We start from the raw sequence: 17340 nt of genomic DNA on the forward strand, positions 1-17340 counted from the left end.
TAGACTTTGACAGAAATAATTTAAAAAAGAACTTTGGTATTACAAATATTACAACATAAATGCCATTTTTTTTTGTCTATTATTCTTTCTTTCAATGCATCTAAAACCACTCAAAATTTGTTAAAATAAGGCTTGCCAATAACGTTTTAAACTTACGAGGTCTATTAGAAAAATATCCTACCTTTTTATTTTTTAAAAATACTATATGGATTTGAATGACGTGCGATTCCACCAATCATGCTTGAACCCTCATGCGCATGCGTGAGTTTTTTCACGCATGTCGGTGATGTCATTTCCCTGTGGGCAGGCCTTGAGTGAGATGTGGTCCCGCCCTCTCGGCTGAATTCTTTTGTTTCACACGCTGCTCGAGACGGCGCGCGTTGCTTTATCAAAATTTTTTCTGGACCTGTGAGGAATATCCGAGTGGACACTATTCGAGAAATTAAGCTTGTTTTCGGTGAAAAGTTTAACGGCTGATGAAAGATTATGGGGTGTTTCTGTCGCTGTAAGGACTTCCCATGGAGCGGGACGCTGCGCAGCGCTTCCAGGCGCCGTCGTCAGCCTGTTTCGACCTGAAAACATCCTAATTTAAGGCTTAATTCACCCAGGACGTCATGAGAGAACAGAGAAGATTCAGAAGAGGCTGGCATGAGGACTTTATGCGGACATTCCACTGTTTAAGTACATTTTGTAATGAAAGACGTGAGCGCAAATTCGCCGAGTCGTTTCCGTGATGACTCGGTGAATCTGTGTGCACCGTGACAGGAAAAACACCTCCGTGTTGAAAACCATTTGTAAAATTCAGGCGGCTTTTGATGGCTTTCAACAAGTGAGTAACTGAGAAATTGTTTAACAGCTTGGGCATGTTCCAACTTGCCGATTAAGGTTTCCAATGGAGGTGTTTTTCCTGTCGCGACCCCCGCGGTCGGGTCCAGCCCGACATGCGACTCTGCCCGCACGTTCTTTCATTACAAAATGTCCGTTAACAATGGAATGTCCGAATAAACTCCTCATGCCGACTTCTTCTGAAAATTCTCTGTTCTCTGTTCAACTTCAAATGGCGAGACGCCACCGCCTCGAAGCGCAGATCGCCGTCAGGCACCGTGGGCCATCCTTACGGCGACACTACCAGACCAAAATCTCTCATCAGCCGTTAAAATTTTTACCGAAAACCAGCTGAATTTATCGAATGGTGTCCACTCAGTTGTGCCTTACAGTTTTGAAAAAATTTTGATCAAACAAAGCAGCAGTCTGAGCCATTCCTAAACAATGAAAAAATCAACGAGAGGGTGGGCCACTCCTCACTCAAAGACTGCCCACAGGCGAATGACGTAACCGACAGGCGTGAAAAAAACTCTCGCATGCCCACAAGCGTTCAAGCATGTCTGATATAATCACACGTGATTCAAATCCATATGGTTTTTGAAAAAAATAATAAGGTCGGATACTTTTCTAATAGACCTCGTATAAACCCTATAGCTTCAGGAGGCTCTACCCTCTTGACCCCCGCTGGGACCCCCGGACCCTGGCTGTTAGTCACGATCACGTAATTTACCGCATTAAAATGGTTCTAGCTAGAACCCTGCTTAAGGCTGTAATTGCTGCGAGCTGTGTTAGATGTTCGTGTGTGTCACCTGGAATTTGGCCGGCATCTGCCTTGAGAGGGTGTGATGGGTTTGCACAGTGCATACTTTGTCTTTCAGGCACTTGTGTGTGCAACTAGTTGTAGCAACAGGTGTATGAGTCGTTGGAGGCAGGGATGACATTACACGGTTTGTGTTGGGAAAGTGTAGGAACACGGACCCACAACAGGGGGCGCAAATGAACGGACAATGGAGAAAGTCAAATCACAAAGTTTTACTGTTGTGAATTCACACAACAAACAACAGATTACAAATACAGCAGTAACCGAATTCCAAAGGTGTCGTGTGGGCAGGCTCGACGATAGGAGACGTCTGTCCGAGTCGAACCGTAACCACCCGATTTCCTCTGCCACCGAACCCCGGGGATACTGGAGCCGCCAAGTCCCGAACCCCAGGTGGCCACTGCCTCCGCTCGTCGGATCCGGTACTGCTGGCAAGGAACAGAAACAGTCAGGTGTGGGTGCGGCTGCACCCAGCAACACACAGGGTGGAAACACCACCTCCACCTCTTGTCAGGAAAATACAGGTGAGTGCAGGAATGTGAGTACTTATCCAAAATACAGTCTCCTGCTGTCTTTTCTCTTTCTGTGTAAAGGCAAAATGTATTTAATGGTCAAAAGATAATCCGTTAGGCTGGATACGTTACCTCCTTGGTAGAGCGATATCTCGGCAATGAGGTGGAGATGCCGTCCTGCTGATATACCTCCCTGTTGATTGATATCAGCTGTCTCGTCTCAGGTGATGGGTGACAGCTGTCACCCTGGCTGCTCCTGTGAGGCGGCAGCGCCCTCTGGTGCCTGGAGCCCGCACTCCAGACAGGGCGCCCTCTGGTGGTGGTGGGCCAGCAGTACCTCCTCTTCAGCGGCCCACACAACAGTTTGCACATGATTCCTGCGTCATGCGCACTAATTGTACACTTTGTCTAAACTTCGCACTATGCATGAAGGGACCCTTTTGGATGCACTGTATCATTGCTTTGAACTGTTTTCCCCTTTTGATTTGTTTGGAAATTTCAAGTGACAAATAAGAATTTACGCAGAAACTTTTTAAATTTTAAACGACGCTCTTGAATCTCAAAGTGAAAAAAACAACAAAACTGTCCAACTTTAGCAAAAGTTCGTTCAACAAAATCATGAAATTAAGGCTTTTGCTTGATTTGGTTGTAAATACCCTCAAAATAAACGTGAAAATTTCCATTTCAAGAATGTCTCGAGTTAGTTCAAATCCACTGTGGTAGCAAAGAGTTATCGTGAGGATGGCAGTGGAATTGTCCAATTACTTATGAACCCAACTCCACATCCATTAGAAAAAAACAGTACCACAATAAAACAAAAAAACAACAAAAAAAAAACCCCAAACACAATAATTATGTTCAAATGAATGGTGGAATATGTTTAGTTTGTAAAAACTATGAATGTGAGGCAAATTTTCTTCTCTTTATGAGTAACATGGTAAAGTTTGAACATGAAGTGAAAACCCCATATTGACCTTTTTGACGTCTCTAACCACAAAGTGCAGTGTGTTCGGTGGACCCAGCTTCTGCAAGACAAAACAAATTTAGGACTAAAGTCAAATGAAATGACTCGTTTAGAACTCAAACACCCACAATTCAGTGTGTTCATGCACAATAACGTCTCGGGTGTCATCATCTTTGCTATGCGAGACTAGAAAAACAGTAATTACAGATAAAATACGATTAAAAGACAAGACAAAAAAGATAAATAAAATTATACAGTTGATTTTAAGATCAACTAAAAACAAACACAACAGAATATAAGAAAAAAATAATTTACAAGCAGAAACATAATTTAATCAGTAACATAATTTAATCAGCAACATAAATGACCGTTTTGAAAATATGTAAGTATGTTCTGTCAGCTTCTCCCTTGTCAGGGTCACCAGAGCAGATCCCAGGTGGATCTGCATGTTAATTTGGCACAAGTTTAATAAAGGGTGACCTTCTTGACACTTGGGCAGCGGTGGCCTTGAAACAGGAAACTTCTGCCGCAGAAACAAGTGCACTTAACCGCTTACTAAACAAGAGCAATCAGAGATTTCTGATGTTCACCAATCTGGATCCAGATCACTTCCAAAATTTAATGGAGTCTTCCATGCCCTAATATCTATCTGTGTTACAAATTTGGTGAGAATCCGTGAAGTAGTTTTGAAGAAATCCTTCAAAACTTATACAAAGGGAAATCTTGATCCAGAATCCGTATCACCTCCAAAATTCAGTGGACTCTTCCATGTCCTCTATCTGTGGTGCAAATTTGGTGAGAATCCGTGAAATAGTTTTGAAGTAATTGTTCAAAGCCTTTGTAAATTGAAATCTTGATCCAGAATCCAGATCTGGATCACCTCTAAAATTCAGTGGAGTCTTCCATACCCTAATATCTATCTGTGGTACAAATTTGGCAAGGATCCCTGAAGTAGTTTCAACGTAATCCTTCAAAGATTATTGAAAGTGAAAGCTTGAACCAGAACCCAGATTCAGATCCAGATTACCTCCAAAATTTAATGGAGTCTTCTAAGCCCTAATATCTATCTGTGGTGAAAATTTGGGAACTATCCATAAAGCAGTTTTGGCGTAATCCTTCAAAGACTATATAAAGTGAATCCTGATCCAGAATCCAGATCCAGATCACCTCCAAAATTCAGTGGAGTCTTCCATGCCCTAATATCTATCTGTGGTGAAAATTTCATGAAAATTTGTTAAGCAGTTTTGAAGTAATCTTTCAAAGCCTATATCAAGTGAATCTTGATCCAGAATCCAGATCTGGATCACCTGCAACATTTAATGGATTCTTCCATGGCCTAAAATGTATGTGTTGAAAATTTTGTCAAAATCTGTGCAGTAGTTTTTGCACAGATTTTAGTTCTTGAGTTAGTTCTAGTTAGTTCTTTAGTTCTGTGCAGTAGTAGATGTAATCCTGCTAACAGTAATCCTTCAAAGCCTGTATAAAGTGAAACTTGATCCAGAATCCGGATCTAGTGTCGCAGACTGAACGGTCCGCCCCTGAAAATTGGTCCGCCCTGCCTCCACTGCGCATGCATCATTTCGGACTTCAGCAGCTCGTCTGAGGCAGAGTCTCTTCACCCAAAGCCAAAGTGCAGTGATGGCAGGGCAGGGCAGGCCGATTTTTAGGGGGGACCGTTCGGTCGGCGACACTTCCAAAATGTAATGGGTTCTTCTTCTATTTACTACTACTTCCGCCCCCCTCCCCCCCCAGGATGGACAGATAAGGCTGTTGATGGCGCCAAGGGCGGCCTTCTGGGCTGTCTGTCTGACCACTGGACACATTCAAGTCTCGGCTGTCGTCTGTTTTTGTGTGATTGTCATCGTTTATCTGTGCAATGAGTTTTTTTTTTCTTCAGGGCTGCTGCGTGGTTCAACGCAGCAGCACTGGAGGTTTTTCCTCCCAATTTTTACCTTGTGTGTGCTTTTATATGTGTTCATGTACCGGGCCAGCTTATGTGTGTTGTGTGTGTTATGTGTGTGTTGTCTGTTTGTCATGAGGCTGGTCAAGGTTTGCCCAGCCCTGCTTGTGACCTAAGGCAGGGATGTACATCTGGAGCTGGTCCCCGGGTGCCAAAAAGGCGACCTCTGCTCCTAACTGGCAGTTAGGATGGGTAAAATGCAGTAAATACATTTCATTGTGCAGGAAACATGTTCCTATGTGCATATGACAATAAAACTCTTTTGAATCCTTTCAATCCTTCTATGGCATAATATCTATCTGTGGGGAAAATTGTGTCAAAATCTGTTCAGTAGTTTTGACGTAATCCTGCTAAGGGCCCCTTCACACACAGTGTGAAGTTTGGTCGATGTGTGCACGAAGCAGGAATCATCCCTGCCTCTGATGCCTCATACACCTGTTGCTACAACTATTTGCACACACCAGCGGCTGAAAGACATAATGTGCGCTCTGTGAACCCATCGCACCCTCTCGTGGCAGGTGTCGGCCCAATTCCAGGTGACACGCATGAACATCTAATACTGCTCGCACAGCACTTAGAAAATGTGTGGCCAGTCACACTCTTGGTATGACAGAAGACTGCAGGCGACCACTGTTGTACTGCTGTGAAATCTGTCTAAGTTTCCCACAAGTGTGACTTTGCAAACGCACACCCTGACACGTGGGTGTGTGCACTCCACTCACGGGAGGCATGGCTTCTGACAAATGCAGCTGTGAAAATCTGAGGATCTGGACATTCCAGCTGGACAACACCTACTGTGTTTCGACAGTCATGGACTAACAACTGTCCACTGTGAGGCGTGTGTGTCTGATTCTTGTAGACATAAATAAAAACATATATTGCCATGGTGGCGACAAGCTGCAGCAAGCGAGCGCGCACACAGAGCGGACACTGACAGCCCCCATGTTGAAACTGACCATTGGATCAGAACACGCAGCGGACGATCTGACCATCACGTCACCCACGTGAGCTCTGTTTCACATGATGTGGTGTCTGTGCTGTGCTGTGGCGCGCCATCCACAAGACATGCGTGTCAGGCAGAACATGCGCGCGGCCAACGGAAAGCACAGGATCAGTAGATGTGGACATCAGAGCACATTGCTTCTTATTCATGTCATGTCATGACTGTATGTCTGTGACCATGGGTCATCACCAGAGGAGCAGACGATCATATTTGTATTGCTCAGGATGATAAATGCGGTGTTTTTATATGGTGTGTGATTTTGATAGTCTGTGGGATGAATCATGAATTGTACACTTTTGCTGCATCCCCCTTGTAACTTTAGTTTGATGGTTCCAGCATGTTCCTGGGTCATATGGGATAACATTTTCAATTGTTGTCGTTCGCACAACCTGGCAGGTAATTTTGACAACAACATTTTGTAATCAGGGGGTCAGTCAAAAAAGCAGATTGCATGTCTTTATATCAAGCCAGCTAAAAAACATGTTTTGTAGTTCCAGGATCTTCAGAACGGTTGGATAGCCACAAAAAGTGTGATACTAACCTAACTGAGCCAGTAAAAATTTATATTTTTCCATTTGTCTGCTTAATAGTTAATTTTTTGCCAAATTATGCCTGAGTTTCAGCCCCAAAACTGTAAAATAATAGTAATTCATGTACTGATATTTACTTCAATACTGTTTTTGCTTTAAGTCAGTTGATTATCTGATAAGATGGTGCTTTTATTTTATCCAAAAAATAATATTATGACATGCTGATAAATAAATCTAAGATACAAGTCTAATGTATATATATTAAACAGCTTTATTCATCTTATCAAACACATACAAATATGTATAAAACAAACTCTTATTAAAGAATAATGAACATATAACTATTTCCATAACTGTCTCTGATCTTTGTACATGTGCTACTAGTATGCATAATATTCCAAATGTGTCACATTATATATTTAATGCCATATAGCTTTGTCTCCACAAATATACATGAATTGTGGGTGGCCATCTTACTACACATATGTCTATTAGTGAATGACCTGTAGTACAGCATTAACTATCTGTTGAGAGTGTTCAATCTTCATCATCAGAGTCAGTGTCAGTCACATAAGTGTTCTGAGTATTGATGCAGTCGGTGCAGCCACAAGCATCTGTGCATGGCAAGACATTTTTTTGGCATGAACACCTGCCCCCTGCACACTGGTCTTTTCTGCAGTTGCAACAGATGAGTTGCAAAAGGGCCTGTGGTGCAGGTTCCTGATCCATCCAGTGGATCGAGATGTGGCCGTCAACCACATCCCAACCATGGCCGTTTGGACTGGGTGTTTGAGCAGCCGCATCCAGAGACCGACGCTAAATACATGCTTGATAATTGGCTCGTGCAACATGGTACCTTAGTGCATCTTTGGTGGGTGGCAGATGGGAGGTTTGAGCATTTTTGCTGCAGAAGAGTTTGTACCTGACGCTGTCCGTGTCCTCTCCCTTGTGCCCATACAAGGAGCAGACAAACCGAGCACATCCTTTTAGGCGCTTATCATCATCATTGAATGAGTTGCCAACCATCTTCATGGCATTGCACAGATCTGTATCTGACTCCACCAGCTGGAATGCCTGTTTCTTGCCTTTGCCTACAAATGAGCTGGTGCTATCACACCCTGTCAAGGCATGCATTCCTGGTAATGCTTCACACAAGTCCTCACCAAGTGATTGTCCAATGGCACTAATGTCAATGTACCTCTGCCTCTGCTTTGTTCCTGTACAGAAGAGGATCCTGGCATCTATTTGGCTGCTGAAAGTACAGGCTAGCACAGCAACATCTGTATCTGGGGACTGATGCATTTATATAAAATATGAAAGCTCAAACCTTAACTATGGCTCCAATACTGGTCTACACATCGTATGACAATTTCTCCATACTCCTGTTATGACTTACTGTATTCTCAAAACAAGAATCGCGCAAATTAAAAAACAGTGTTATTATGGAATGAATAATAAACCATATGGATACAAATTTTTGCTTAAACTAAAGGTGCCTGAAATCTGAAACAGTACAAAAACATAACAATGAAAATAAATAATGAAAAATAGTTAGTTATTTTAGGAATTAATGATTATTCTAGACTTTTAGCACTGAAAGAATGAAAAATTGGGCACAAAACGGCAGAAAAATTACATTTTTCAATAGATAAATGGAAAAATATATGAGTTTAATGGCTTAATTAAGTCATTACATCCCTTTATGGTGGCTATCCAACCATTCTGAAAAACCTGGAACTACAAAACATGTTTTTATCTGGCCTGATATAAAGACATGAAATCGGCTTTTTTGACTGACCCATCCATCCATCCATTTTCTTCCGCTTTATCCGGAGTCGGGTCATGGGGGCAGCAGCTCAAGCAAAGCCGCCCAGACCTCCCGATCCACACACACCTCCCCCAGCTCCTCCGGGGGAACCCCAAGGCGCTTCCAAGCCAGCCGAGAGATGTAGTCCCTCCAGCGTGTCCTGGGTCTTCCCCGGGGCCTTCTCCCAATGGGATGTGCCCGGAACACCTCTCCAGCGAGGCGTCCAGGGGGCATCCGGAAAAGATGCCCAAGCCACCTCAACTGACTCCTTTCGATGTGGAGGAGCAGCGGCTCGACTCCGAGCTCCTCCCGAGTGACCGAGCTCCTCACCCTATCTCTAAGGGAGCGCCCAGCCACCCTGCGGAGGAAACTCATCTCGGCCGCTTGTACTCGCGATCTCGTTCTTTCGGTCATGAGCCAAATCTCATGACCATAGGTGAGGATCGGAACGTAGCTCGATCAATAAATCGAGAGCTTTGCCCCCCTACTCAGCTCTCTTCACCACGACGGTCCGATACAGCGACCGCATCACTGCAGATGCTGCACCGATCCGTCTATCAATCTTATGCTCCATCCGTCCCTCACTCGTGAACAAGACCCCGAGATACTTAAACTCCTCCACTTGAGGCAGGGACACTCCACCGACCTGAAGAGGGCAAAGCACCTTTTTCCGGTCGAGAACCATGGCCTCGGATTTGGAGGTGCTGATTTTCATCCCAGACGCTTCACACTTGGCTGCAAACCGCCCCAGTGCAAGCTGAAGGTCCTGATTTGATGAAGCCAACAGAACCACATCGTCCGCAAACAGCAGAGACGAGATTCTGTGGTTCCCAAACCAGACCCCCTCTACACCCTGGCTGCACCTAGAAATTCTGTCCATAAAAATAATGAACAGAACCGGTGACAAAGGGCAGCCCTGGTGGAGGCCATCGTGCACTGGAAACAGGTTTGAACCAAGTTCCTGCTGCGGTCGTACAGGGACCGGATAGCCCTTAGCAAAGGACCCCGGACCCCGTACTCCCGGAGCACCCCCCACAGGGTGCCCCGAGGGACATGGTCGAATGCCTTCTCCAGATCCACAAAACACATGTGGACTGGTTGGGCGAACTCCAATGAACCCTCGAGAACCCGATGGAGCGTGTAGAGCTGGTCCAATGTGCCGCGACCAGGACGAAAACCACACTGCTCCTCCTGAATCCGAGATTCAACCATCGGTCGAATTCTCCTCTCCAGTACTCTGGAATAGACCTTTCCAGGGAGGCTGAGGAGTGTGATCCCCCTATAGTTGGAACACACGCTCCGGTCCTCCCTCTTAAACAGAGGGACCACCACCCCGGTCTGCCAATCCAGAGGCACTGTCCCCGATCGCCACACGATGTTGCAGAGGCGTGTCAGCCAAGACAGTCCCACAACATCCAGAGACTTAAAGTACTCAGGATGGATTTCATCCACCCCAGGAGCTTTGCCACCGAGGAGCTTTTGAACCACCTTGGTGACATCGGCCCGGGTAATGGATGAGTCCGCCTCTGAGTCCCCAGTCTCTGCTTCCTCTTCGGAAGACGTGATGATGGGATTGAGGAGATCCTCAAAGTAGTCCTTCCACTGCCCGACAACATCCCCAGTTAGGGTCAACAGCTCCCCACCCGCACCGTAAACAGTGCTGGTGGAGAGCTGCTTCCGCCTCCTGAGGCGTCGGACGGTTTGCCAGAATCTCTTCGAGGCCGGCCAATAGTCCTCCTCCATGGCCTCCCTGAACTTCTCCCAGACCTGAGTTTTTGCCTCTGCGACCGCACGGGCTGCGGCATGCTTGGCCTGCCGGTACCTGTCAGCTGCATCTGGGGTCCCACCTACCAACAAAGATAAGTAGGACTCCTTCTTCAGCTTGACGGCATCCCTTACTTCCAGTGTCCACCACCGGGTTCGGGGATTGCTGCCGCGACAGGCACCAGAGACCTTGCGACCACAGCTACGAGCGGCCGCATCGACAGTGGAGGTGGAGAACCTCGTCCACTCGGACTCCATGTCTCCAACCTCCCCCGGGATCTGGGAGAAGCTCTCCCGGAGGTGGGAGTTGAAGACCTTGCTGGGTTCCGCCAGTTGTTCCCAGCAGACCCTCACAATACGTTTGGGCCTGCCAGGTCTGACCGGCTTCCTCCCCTCCCAGCGGATCCAACTCACCACCAGGTGGTGATCGGTCGACAGCTCTCTTCACTCGAGTGTCTGAGACACGTGGCCGAAGGTCAGATGATACAACTACAAAGTCAATCATCGACCTCCGGCTCAGGCTGTCCCGGTGCCACGTGCACTTATGGACACCCTTGTGCTCGAACATGGTGTTCGTGATGGACAAACTGTGACTAGCACAGAAGTCCAACAACTGAACACCACTCAGGTTCAGATCGGGGGGGCCATGCTTCCCGATCACCCCCCTCCAGGTCTCACTGTCGCCGCCCACGTGGGCGTTGAAATCCCCCAGGAGAACAATGGAGTCCCCAGTCGGAGCGCTATCTAGTACCCCTCCCAGGGACTCCAGGAAGATCGGGTACTCTGCACTGCTGCTCGGCCCGTAGGCCAAGACAACGGTGAGAGACCTGTCCCTGACCCGAAGGCGTAGGGACGCGACCCTCTCATTCACCGGAGTGAACTCCAACACATGGCGACTGAGCTGGGGAGCAATAAGCAATGCAACCCCAGCTCTCCGCCTCTCCCCGTGGGCAACGCCAGAAAAATGAAGCATCCAGCCCCTCTCCAGGAGTTGGGTACCAGAGCCCAAGCTGTGCGTGGAGGTGAGCCCGACTATCTCTAGTTGGTATCTCTCAACCTCCAGCACAAACTCAGGCTCCTTCCCCCCCATTGAGGTGACATTCCACATCCCAACAGCCAGGGGCTGTGAGCATGGACCGGGCCACCCGCCCTCGACCACCACCCAATCCTCTCTGCACCCCCATGGCCCCCTCTGCAGGTGGTGAACCCACAGGAGTTTTTTTTTTACATTTTGACTGACCCCTCGCTTACAAAATGCTGTTGTCAAAATTTCCTGCCGGGTTGTGCGAACGACAACAAGTGAAAATGTTATCCCATATGACCCAGGAACATGCTGAAACCATCAAACTAAAGTTACACGGGGGGGGGGGGGGGGTTCAACCAACTCCTTAATTAGGGCCTTATTTTGATTTGGCCCACGGACTATAATTTTTTTTGTAATAATTCCATGTCCTTCCTGATATTAGGCAGATTCCCGCAGCTTTCAAAGAACTGCTCAGTAGCTCAGTGGTAAAGTTGCTGACTGGTAAACAAAGCTTTTGTAAGGTGCAGGTTCGTGTCCAGTGGGTGGTATGTGTTTTTCTTTTTTTTTTATTTATTCCAAATAAGTGACACAATGTGGTCCCACAGGTACCGGCTGTTTTTTTTAATTCCACATAAGCAGCGCAATGTGGTGCACCTCGCACTGTTCCTGCTCAAAAGATACCATTGCGTGCACGAGCTCTCGCACCGGGATCGTGCACTCCTGCCCATCGGTGCGATATTTCGTGGTGCGTAAATTCGAACTGTTTCGCACTGTTTCGCCATATTTGTCCAAACGACGTCCAAACTTTGCACTGTGTGTGAAGGGGCCTTAACAGACAGACAGACAAATAAATAAATGCAGAAGATTTTATTGTGTCCTTGGCGGACGTAATTTTCGCCTACATCCATTATAATGTAGGACAACTTCAGTGGCACCCCGTGCATTTTACACAGAGGCCTTCAAAGCTATCCTCCCACAATTAAAGACAGCATCACATGATGCACCAGCATCACAAACAGACATATCTCAGATCACTGCTATCGCCATTATAGAAGGTGGCACATGGTGTTCAGCCCGGCTGCGTCAAGGTCTTAACTTGTTATAGCACATGTGGATGAGTATTGGGATGTCCTTTCACTCAGGAAAGGTCCTCAACTGCACACCAGAAACAACTTGAGAAATGAAAGTCTTAGCAATTTTCTGATCTGACAGGGAACTGAACCAAGGATCCTCTGTCTCAAGCCCACTTTTTTTTATCCTCTCTAGAGTCTAGACCATTACCTCTCCGTTAGATGCACTGATCACTGATCACTGCTCACCGTGTTGTACAGCTCCTCCAGACGAGGAATAGTGAGGAAGTGATGGATGTTGACGCCATTTTCTATCAGCAGCTTGACAAAGTCCACCCTGTCCAGCACCAGAGCATCCATCATGGCCTCTTCCAAGGAGTTAACCTGCCACATCATAAACATCATCACTAAGCATCTCGTGTGGTCACAACATAATCCCCCAAAACCTTCAAACTGTGAAATCCATCTTAGGTGTTGTTCGTGGATCAAATGCACTCAACAAAAATATAAATGCAACACTTTTGGTTTTGCTCCCATTTTGTATGAGATGAACTCAAAGATCTAAAACTTTTCCACATACACAATATCACCATTTCCCTCCAATATTGTTCACAAACCAGTCTAAATCTGTGATAGTGAGCACTTCTCCTTTGCTGAGATAATCCATCCCACCTCACAGGTGTGCCATATCAAGATGCTGATTAGACACCATGATTAGTGTACAGGTGTGCCTTAGACTGCCCACAATAAAAGGCCACTCTGAAAGGTGCAGTTTTATCACACAGCACAATGCCACAGATGTCGCAAGATTTGAGGGAGCATGCAATTGGCATGCTGACAGCAGGAATGTCAACCAGAGCTGTTGCTCGTGTATTGAATGTTCATTTCTCTACCATAAGCCATCTCCAAAGGCGTTTCAGAGAATTTGGCAGTACATCCAACCAGCCTCACAACCGCAGACCACGTGTAACCACACCAGCCCAGGACCTCCACATCCAGCATGTTCGTCGTCGTAACCGACTTGAGTGGGCAAATGCTCACATTCGCTGGTGTTTGGCACATTGGAGAGGTGTTCTCTTCATGGATGAATCCCGGTTCACACTGTTCAGGGCAGATGGCAGACAGCGTGTGTGGCGTCGTGTGGGTGAGTGGTTTTCTGATGTCAATGTTGTGGATCGAGTGGCCCATGGTGGCGGTGGGGTTATGGTATGGGCAGGTGTCTGTTATGGATGAAGAACACAGGTGCATTTTATTGATGGCATTTTGAATGCACAGAGATACCGTGACAAGATCCTGAGGCCCATTGTTGTGCCATACATCCAAGAACATCACCTCATGTTGCAGCAGGATAATGCACAGCCCCATGTTGCAAGGATCTGTACACAATTCTTGGAAGCTGAAAATGTCCCAGTTCTTGCATGGCCGGCATACTCACCGGTTATGTCACCCATTGAGCATGTTTGGGATGCTCTGGACCGGCGTATACGACAGCGTGTACCAGTTCCTGCCAATATCCAGCAACTTCGCACAGCCATTGAAGAGGAGTGGACCAACATTCCACAGGCCACAATTGACAACCTGATCAACTCTATGCGAAGGAGATGTGTTGCACTGCATGAGGCAAATGGTGGTCACACCAGATACTGACTGGTATCCCCCCCCCAATAAAACAAAACTGCACCTTTCAGAGTGGCCTTTTATTGTGGACAGTCTAAGGCACACCTGTGCACTAATCATGGTGTCTAATCAGCATCCTGATATGGCACACCTGTGAGGTGGGATGGATTATCTCAGCAAAGGAGAAGTGCTCACTATCACAGATTTAGACTGGTTTGTGAACAATATTTGAGGGAAATAGTGATATTGTGTATGTGGAAAAAGTTTTAGCTCTTTGAGTTCATCTCATACAAAATGGGAGCAAAACCAAACCGTTTATATTTTTGTTGAGTGTACTTTTGATTGAAAAGTGGTGTGTGTTCATAAATAATACTGTGTTTAAAACAGTGAGTGAAACTCAAAATTCTTATAATAGCTTTTATTTCCATACACACAAATACACTGGGCTGCACATTCTATTCCAAATCAAAACATGAAGAGAAAATGTATCTTATTTGTTATTACTTTACAGAAAGTGAAGAAAAAAGAAAATTAGGCTGTTCAAAAAAATAGTGTCTACAATTTTCTTTACAAACTCGAATATTTACTGTATAAACTGATAAAATGCTTTAAGATTTATCTTTCCTGTGAATCACTTAACTAATATTTTGTTGTATAACAACAAAATGTTCCATGCCCTAATATCTGTGACCAGTGAATAGGTTTTCCAGCCCATCACAATTGGACTACATTCCACAATTTCTCTGCATTTCTTGGTTTTGCCTCAGAAACAGCATTTTTGATGCCACCCCACAAGTTTTCTATTGGATTATGGTCCGGAGATTGGGCTGGCCACTCCAGAATGTTAACCTTGGTTTGAAACCAAGATGCTGCTCACTTGCTGGTGTGTTTGGGGTTGTTGTCTTGTTGAAACACCCATTTCCTCTTTGGCATAAGGCAACATGACCTCTACAAGTATTTTGATGTATTCAAACTGATTCATGATCCCTGGTATGTGATGAACAGGCCCGACACCATAGTATGAGAAACATCCCCACATCATGATGCTTGCTCCATCATGCTTTGCTGTCTTCACAGTGTACTGTGCCTTGAATTCAGTTTTTGAGGGTCATCTGACAGACTGTCTTTGATCACCCTGGAGCTGATCATTGGCTTTGTCATTCTTGCTATTTTTCAATCCATTTGAATGGTGGTATTCCATTTTCTTCCACGTCTTTCTCATTTTGGTTGCCATTTAAAAGCAGAGATCATTTTAGGTGAGTAGCCTATCATTTTCTGCACTTCATTATATATTTTCCCCTTTCCAGTCAATTTTTGAATCAAAGCTCACTGTTCTTCTGAACAATGTCTGGAATGACCCATTTTATTCAGATTTACTGAGAGAAATGTACTGCAATCAGCATACAAGATTTGCTGCCTTCATCCTTAAATAAGGGCACCTGTAAGGGTGTAATAAGGGTCACAAAAGAAAAATGTAGACACTGCTGTTTTTTGTTTTTGTTTTTTGTTTTTTTTTGGGGGGGGGGGGTGCACACAATATTCCATTTTCTTCACTTTTTGTAAAGAAATAGCAAGTTTGATAAATTTTTCTTTATGTTTTGATTTGGAATAGAATGTGCATGTTGTGAAGGTGTCGTAGCACGGACCCACAACAGGGGGCGCTAAAGAACGGACAATGAATAAGCCAAAAAGTAACAATTTAATGTTGTGACAACACACAACTAAACACACAAAATTTGTAAAGTCAATTAACACCAGGTGACGTGTGGGCAGGCTCGAAGATAGAAGACCCCCGACGAGAGAGAAGCCGCGTCCCACACGGCTTCCACCACCAACGGTCTGAAGAACACCGGAGCCGCCAAGTCCCGCGTCCCCAGGTGGCCTCTGTCTTCGGCTGTCGACCCTGGTACTGCTGGCAGAAAGCAGAGACAAGATGAATGAGTGTGAGTCCGCACACTCAGTAGTCCACAGTCTGTACACAGTTAGGAGGGAGAACCTCCACCTCCAATCACACACTCATGCAGCTCCTGGTTTAACCACTTATCTGGGTTGGGGTGTGAGGTGAAACCGTCGCTGTCACACCAAACGCCAATTCCTCAGACAAGGCAACACTCCAGGAAAACGGCTGCAAACAGAAGTTCAGGTTATACACACAAAGTGTCAGTCAGCAGAGAAATTACCTCTTGGTAGTCGATTTCTCGGCGGGGAGGTGGATTTGCAGTCCAGCTTATGTATTGGTGTAGATGAGTGACAGCTGGTGCGATGAGTGACAGCTGTCACTTCCTCTGGGTCTGGCGCCCTCTCGTGCTTGGAGCCCGCACTCCAAGCAGGGCGCCCTCTGGTGGTGGTGGGCCAGCAGTACCTCCTCTTCAGCGGCCCACATAACAGGACCCCCCCCCTCAACGGGCGCCTCCTGGCGCCCGACCTAGGTTGTCCGGGTGTCTTTTGTAGAAATCGGCCAGGAGGGCCGGGTCCAGGATGAAGCTCCTCTTCACCCAGGAGCGTTCTTCAGGTCCATACCCCTCCCAGTCCACCAGATATTGGAACCCCCGGCCCTTACGACGGACGTCCAGGAGCCTGCGGACTGTCCAAGCAGGCTCCCCGTCGATGAGCCGGGCAGGAGGCAGCGTAGGTCCCGGAGCACAGAGGGGCGAGGTGTGGTGTGGCTTCAAACGGGAAACATGAAAAACAGGGTGAATCCGCAGTGAAGCCGGGAGTTGGAGCTTCACTGCGGCCGGGTTGATGATCTTGAGGATACAGAAAGGACCAATGAACCTGTCTTTCAGTTTTGGGGAGTCAACACAAAGAGGGATGTCCTTGGTCGAGAGCCACACCTCCTGCCCGGGCTGGTATGTGGGGGCCGGGGAACGCCGGCGGTCCGCATGGGTCTTGGCCCTCGTCCGGGCCTTTAACAGGGCAGAGCGGGCGGTCCGCCACACCCGGCGGCACCTCCTGAGGTGGGCCTGGACCGAGGGCACACCGACCTCTCCCTCCACCAGCGGGAACAATGGGGGCTGGTACCCCAAACATGCCTCAAAAGGGGAGAGGCCGGTAGCAGACGAGACTTGACTGTTATGGGCATACTCGATCCAGGCCAGATGGTGACTACAGGCCGCCGGGTGCGCGGAGGTGACGCAGCGAAGGGCCTGTTCCAACTCCTGGTTAGCCCGCTCTGCCTGGCCGTTTGTCTGGGGGTGGTACCCGGACGAGAGACTCACGGTGGCCCCCAGCTCCTTACAGAAACTCTTCCACACCTGCGAAGAGAACTGGGGACCACGATCTGATACAATGTCCGATGGTATCCCATGCAGCCGCATGACGTGGTGGACCAGGAGGTCTGCCGTCTCCTGGGCCGTCGGGAGCTTCGGGAGGGCCACGAAGTGGGCCGCCTTGGAGAACCGGTCCACTATCTTGAGTATAACGGTGTTGCCCTGGGACGGCGGG

At 46.9% G+C, this 17340-nt stretch overlaps 1 protein-coding gene across 1 annotated transcript in view; it reads right to left on the reverse strand.

The window, feature by feature from the left end:
- Nucleotides 1-17340, reverse strand: part of LOC117503507 (transient receptor potential cation channel subfamily M member 1-like) — a 143711-nt gene that overhangs the window by 47771 nt on the left and 78600 nt on the right. The window contains exons 13-14 of the mRNA XM_034162772.1: nucleotides 12529-12663; nucleotides 3132-3182 (exon numbers count right to left, since the gene is read on the reverse strand). Coding sequence (XP_034018663.1) covers nucleotides 3132-3182; nucleotides 12529-12663 — 186 coding nt within the window. The remainder of the gene's footprint in view (nucleotides 1-3131; nucleotides 3183-12528; nucleotides 12664-17340) is intronic.

The sequence above is a fragment of the Thalassophryne amazonica genome, chromosome 2 (assembly GCF_902500255.1).
Source record: "Thalassophryne amazonica chromosome 2, fThaAma1.1, whole genome shotgun sequence".
Lineage (NCBI taxonomy): Eukaryota > Metazoa > Chordata > Actinopteri > Batrachoidiformes > Batrachoididae > Thalassophryne > Thalassophryne amazonica.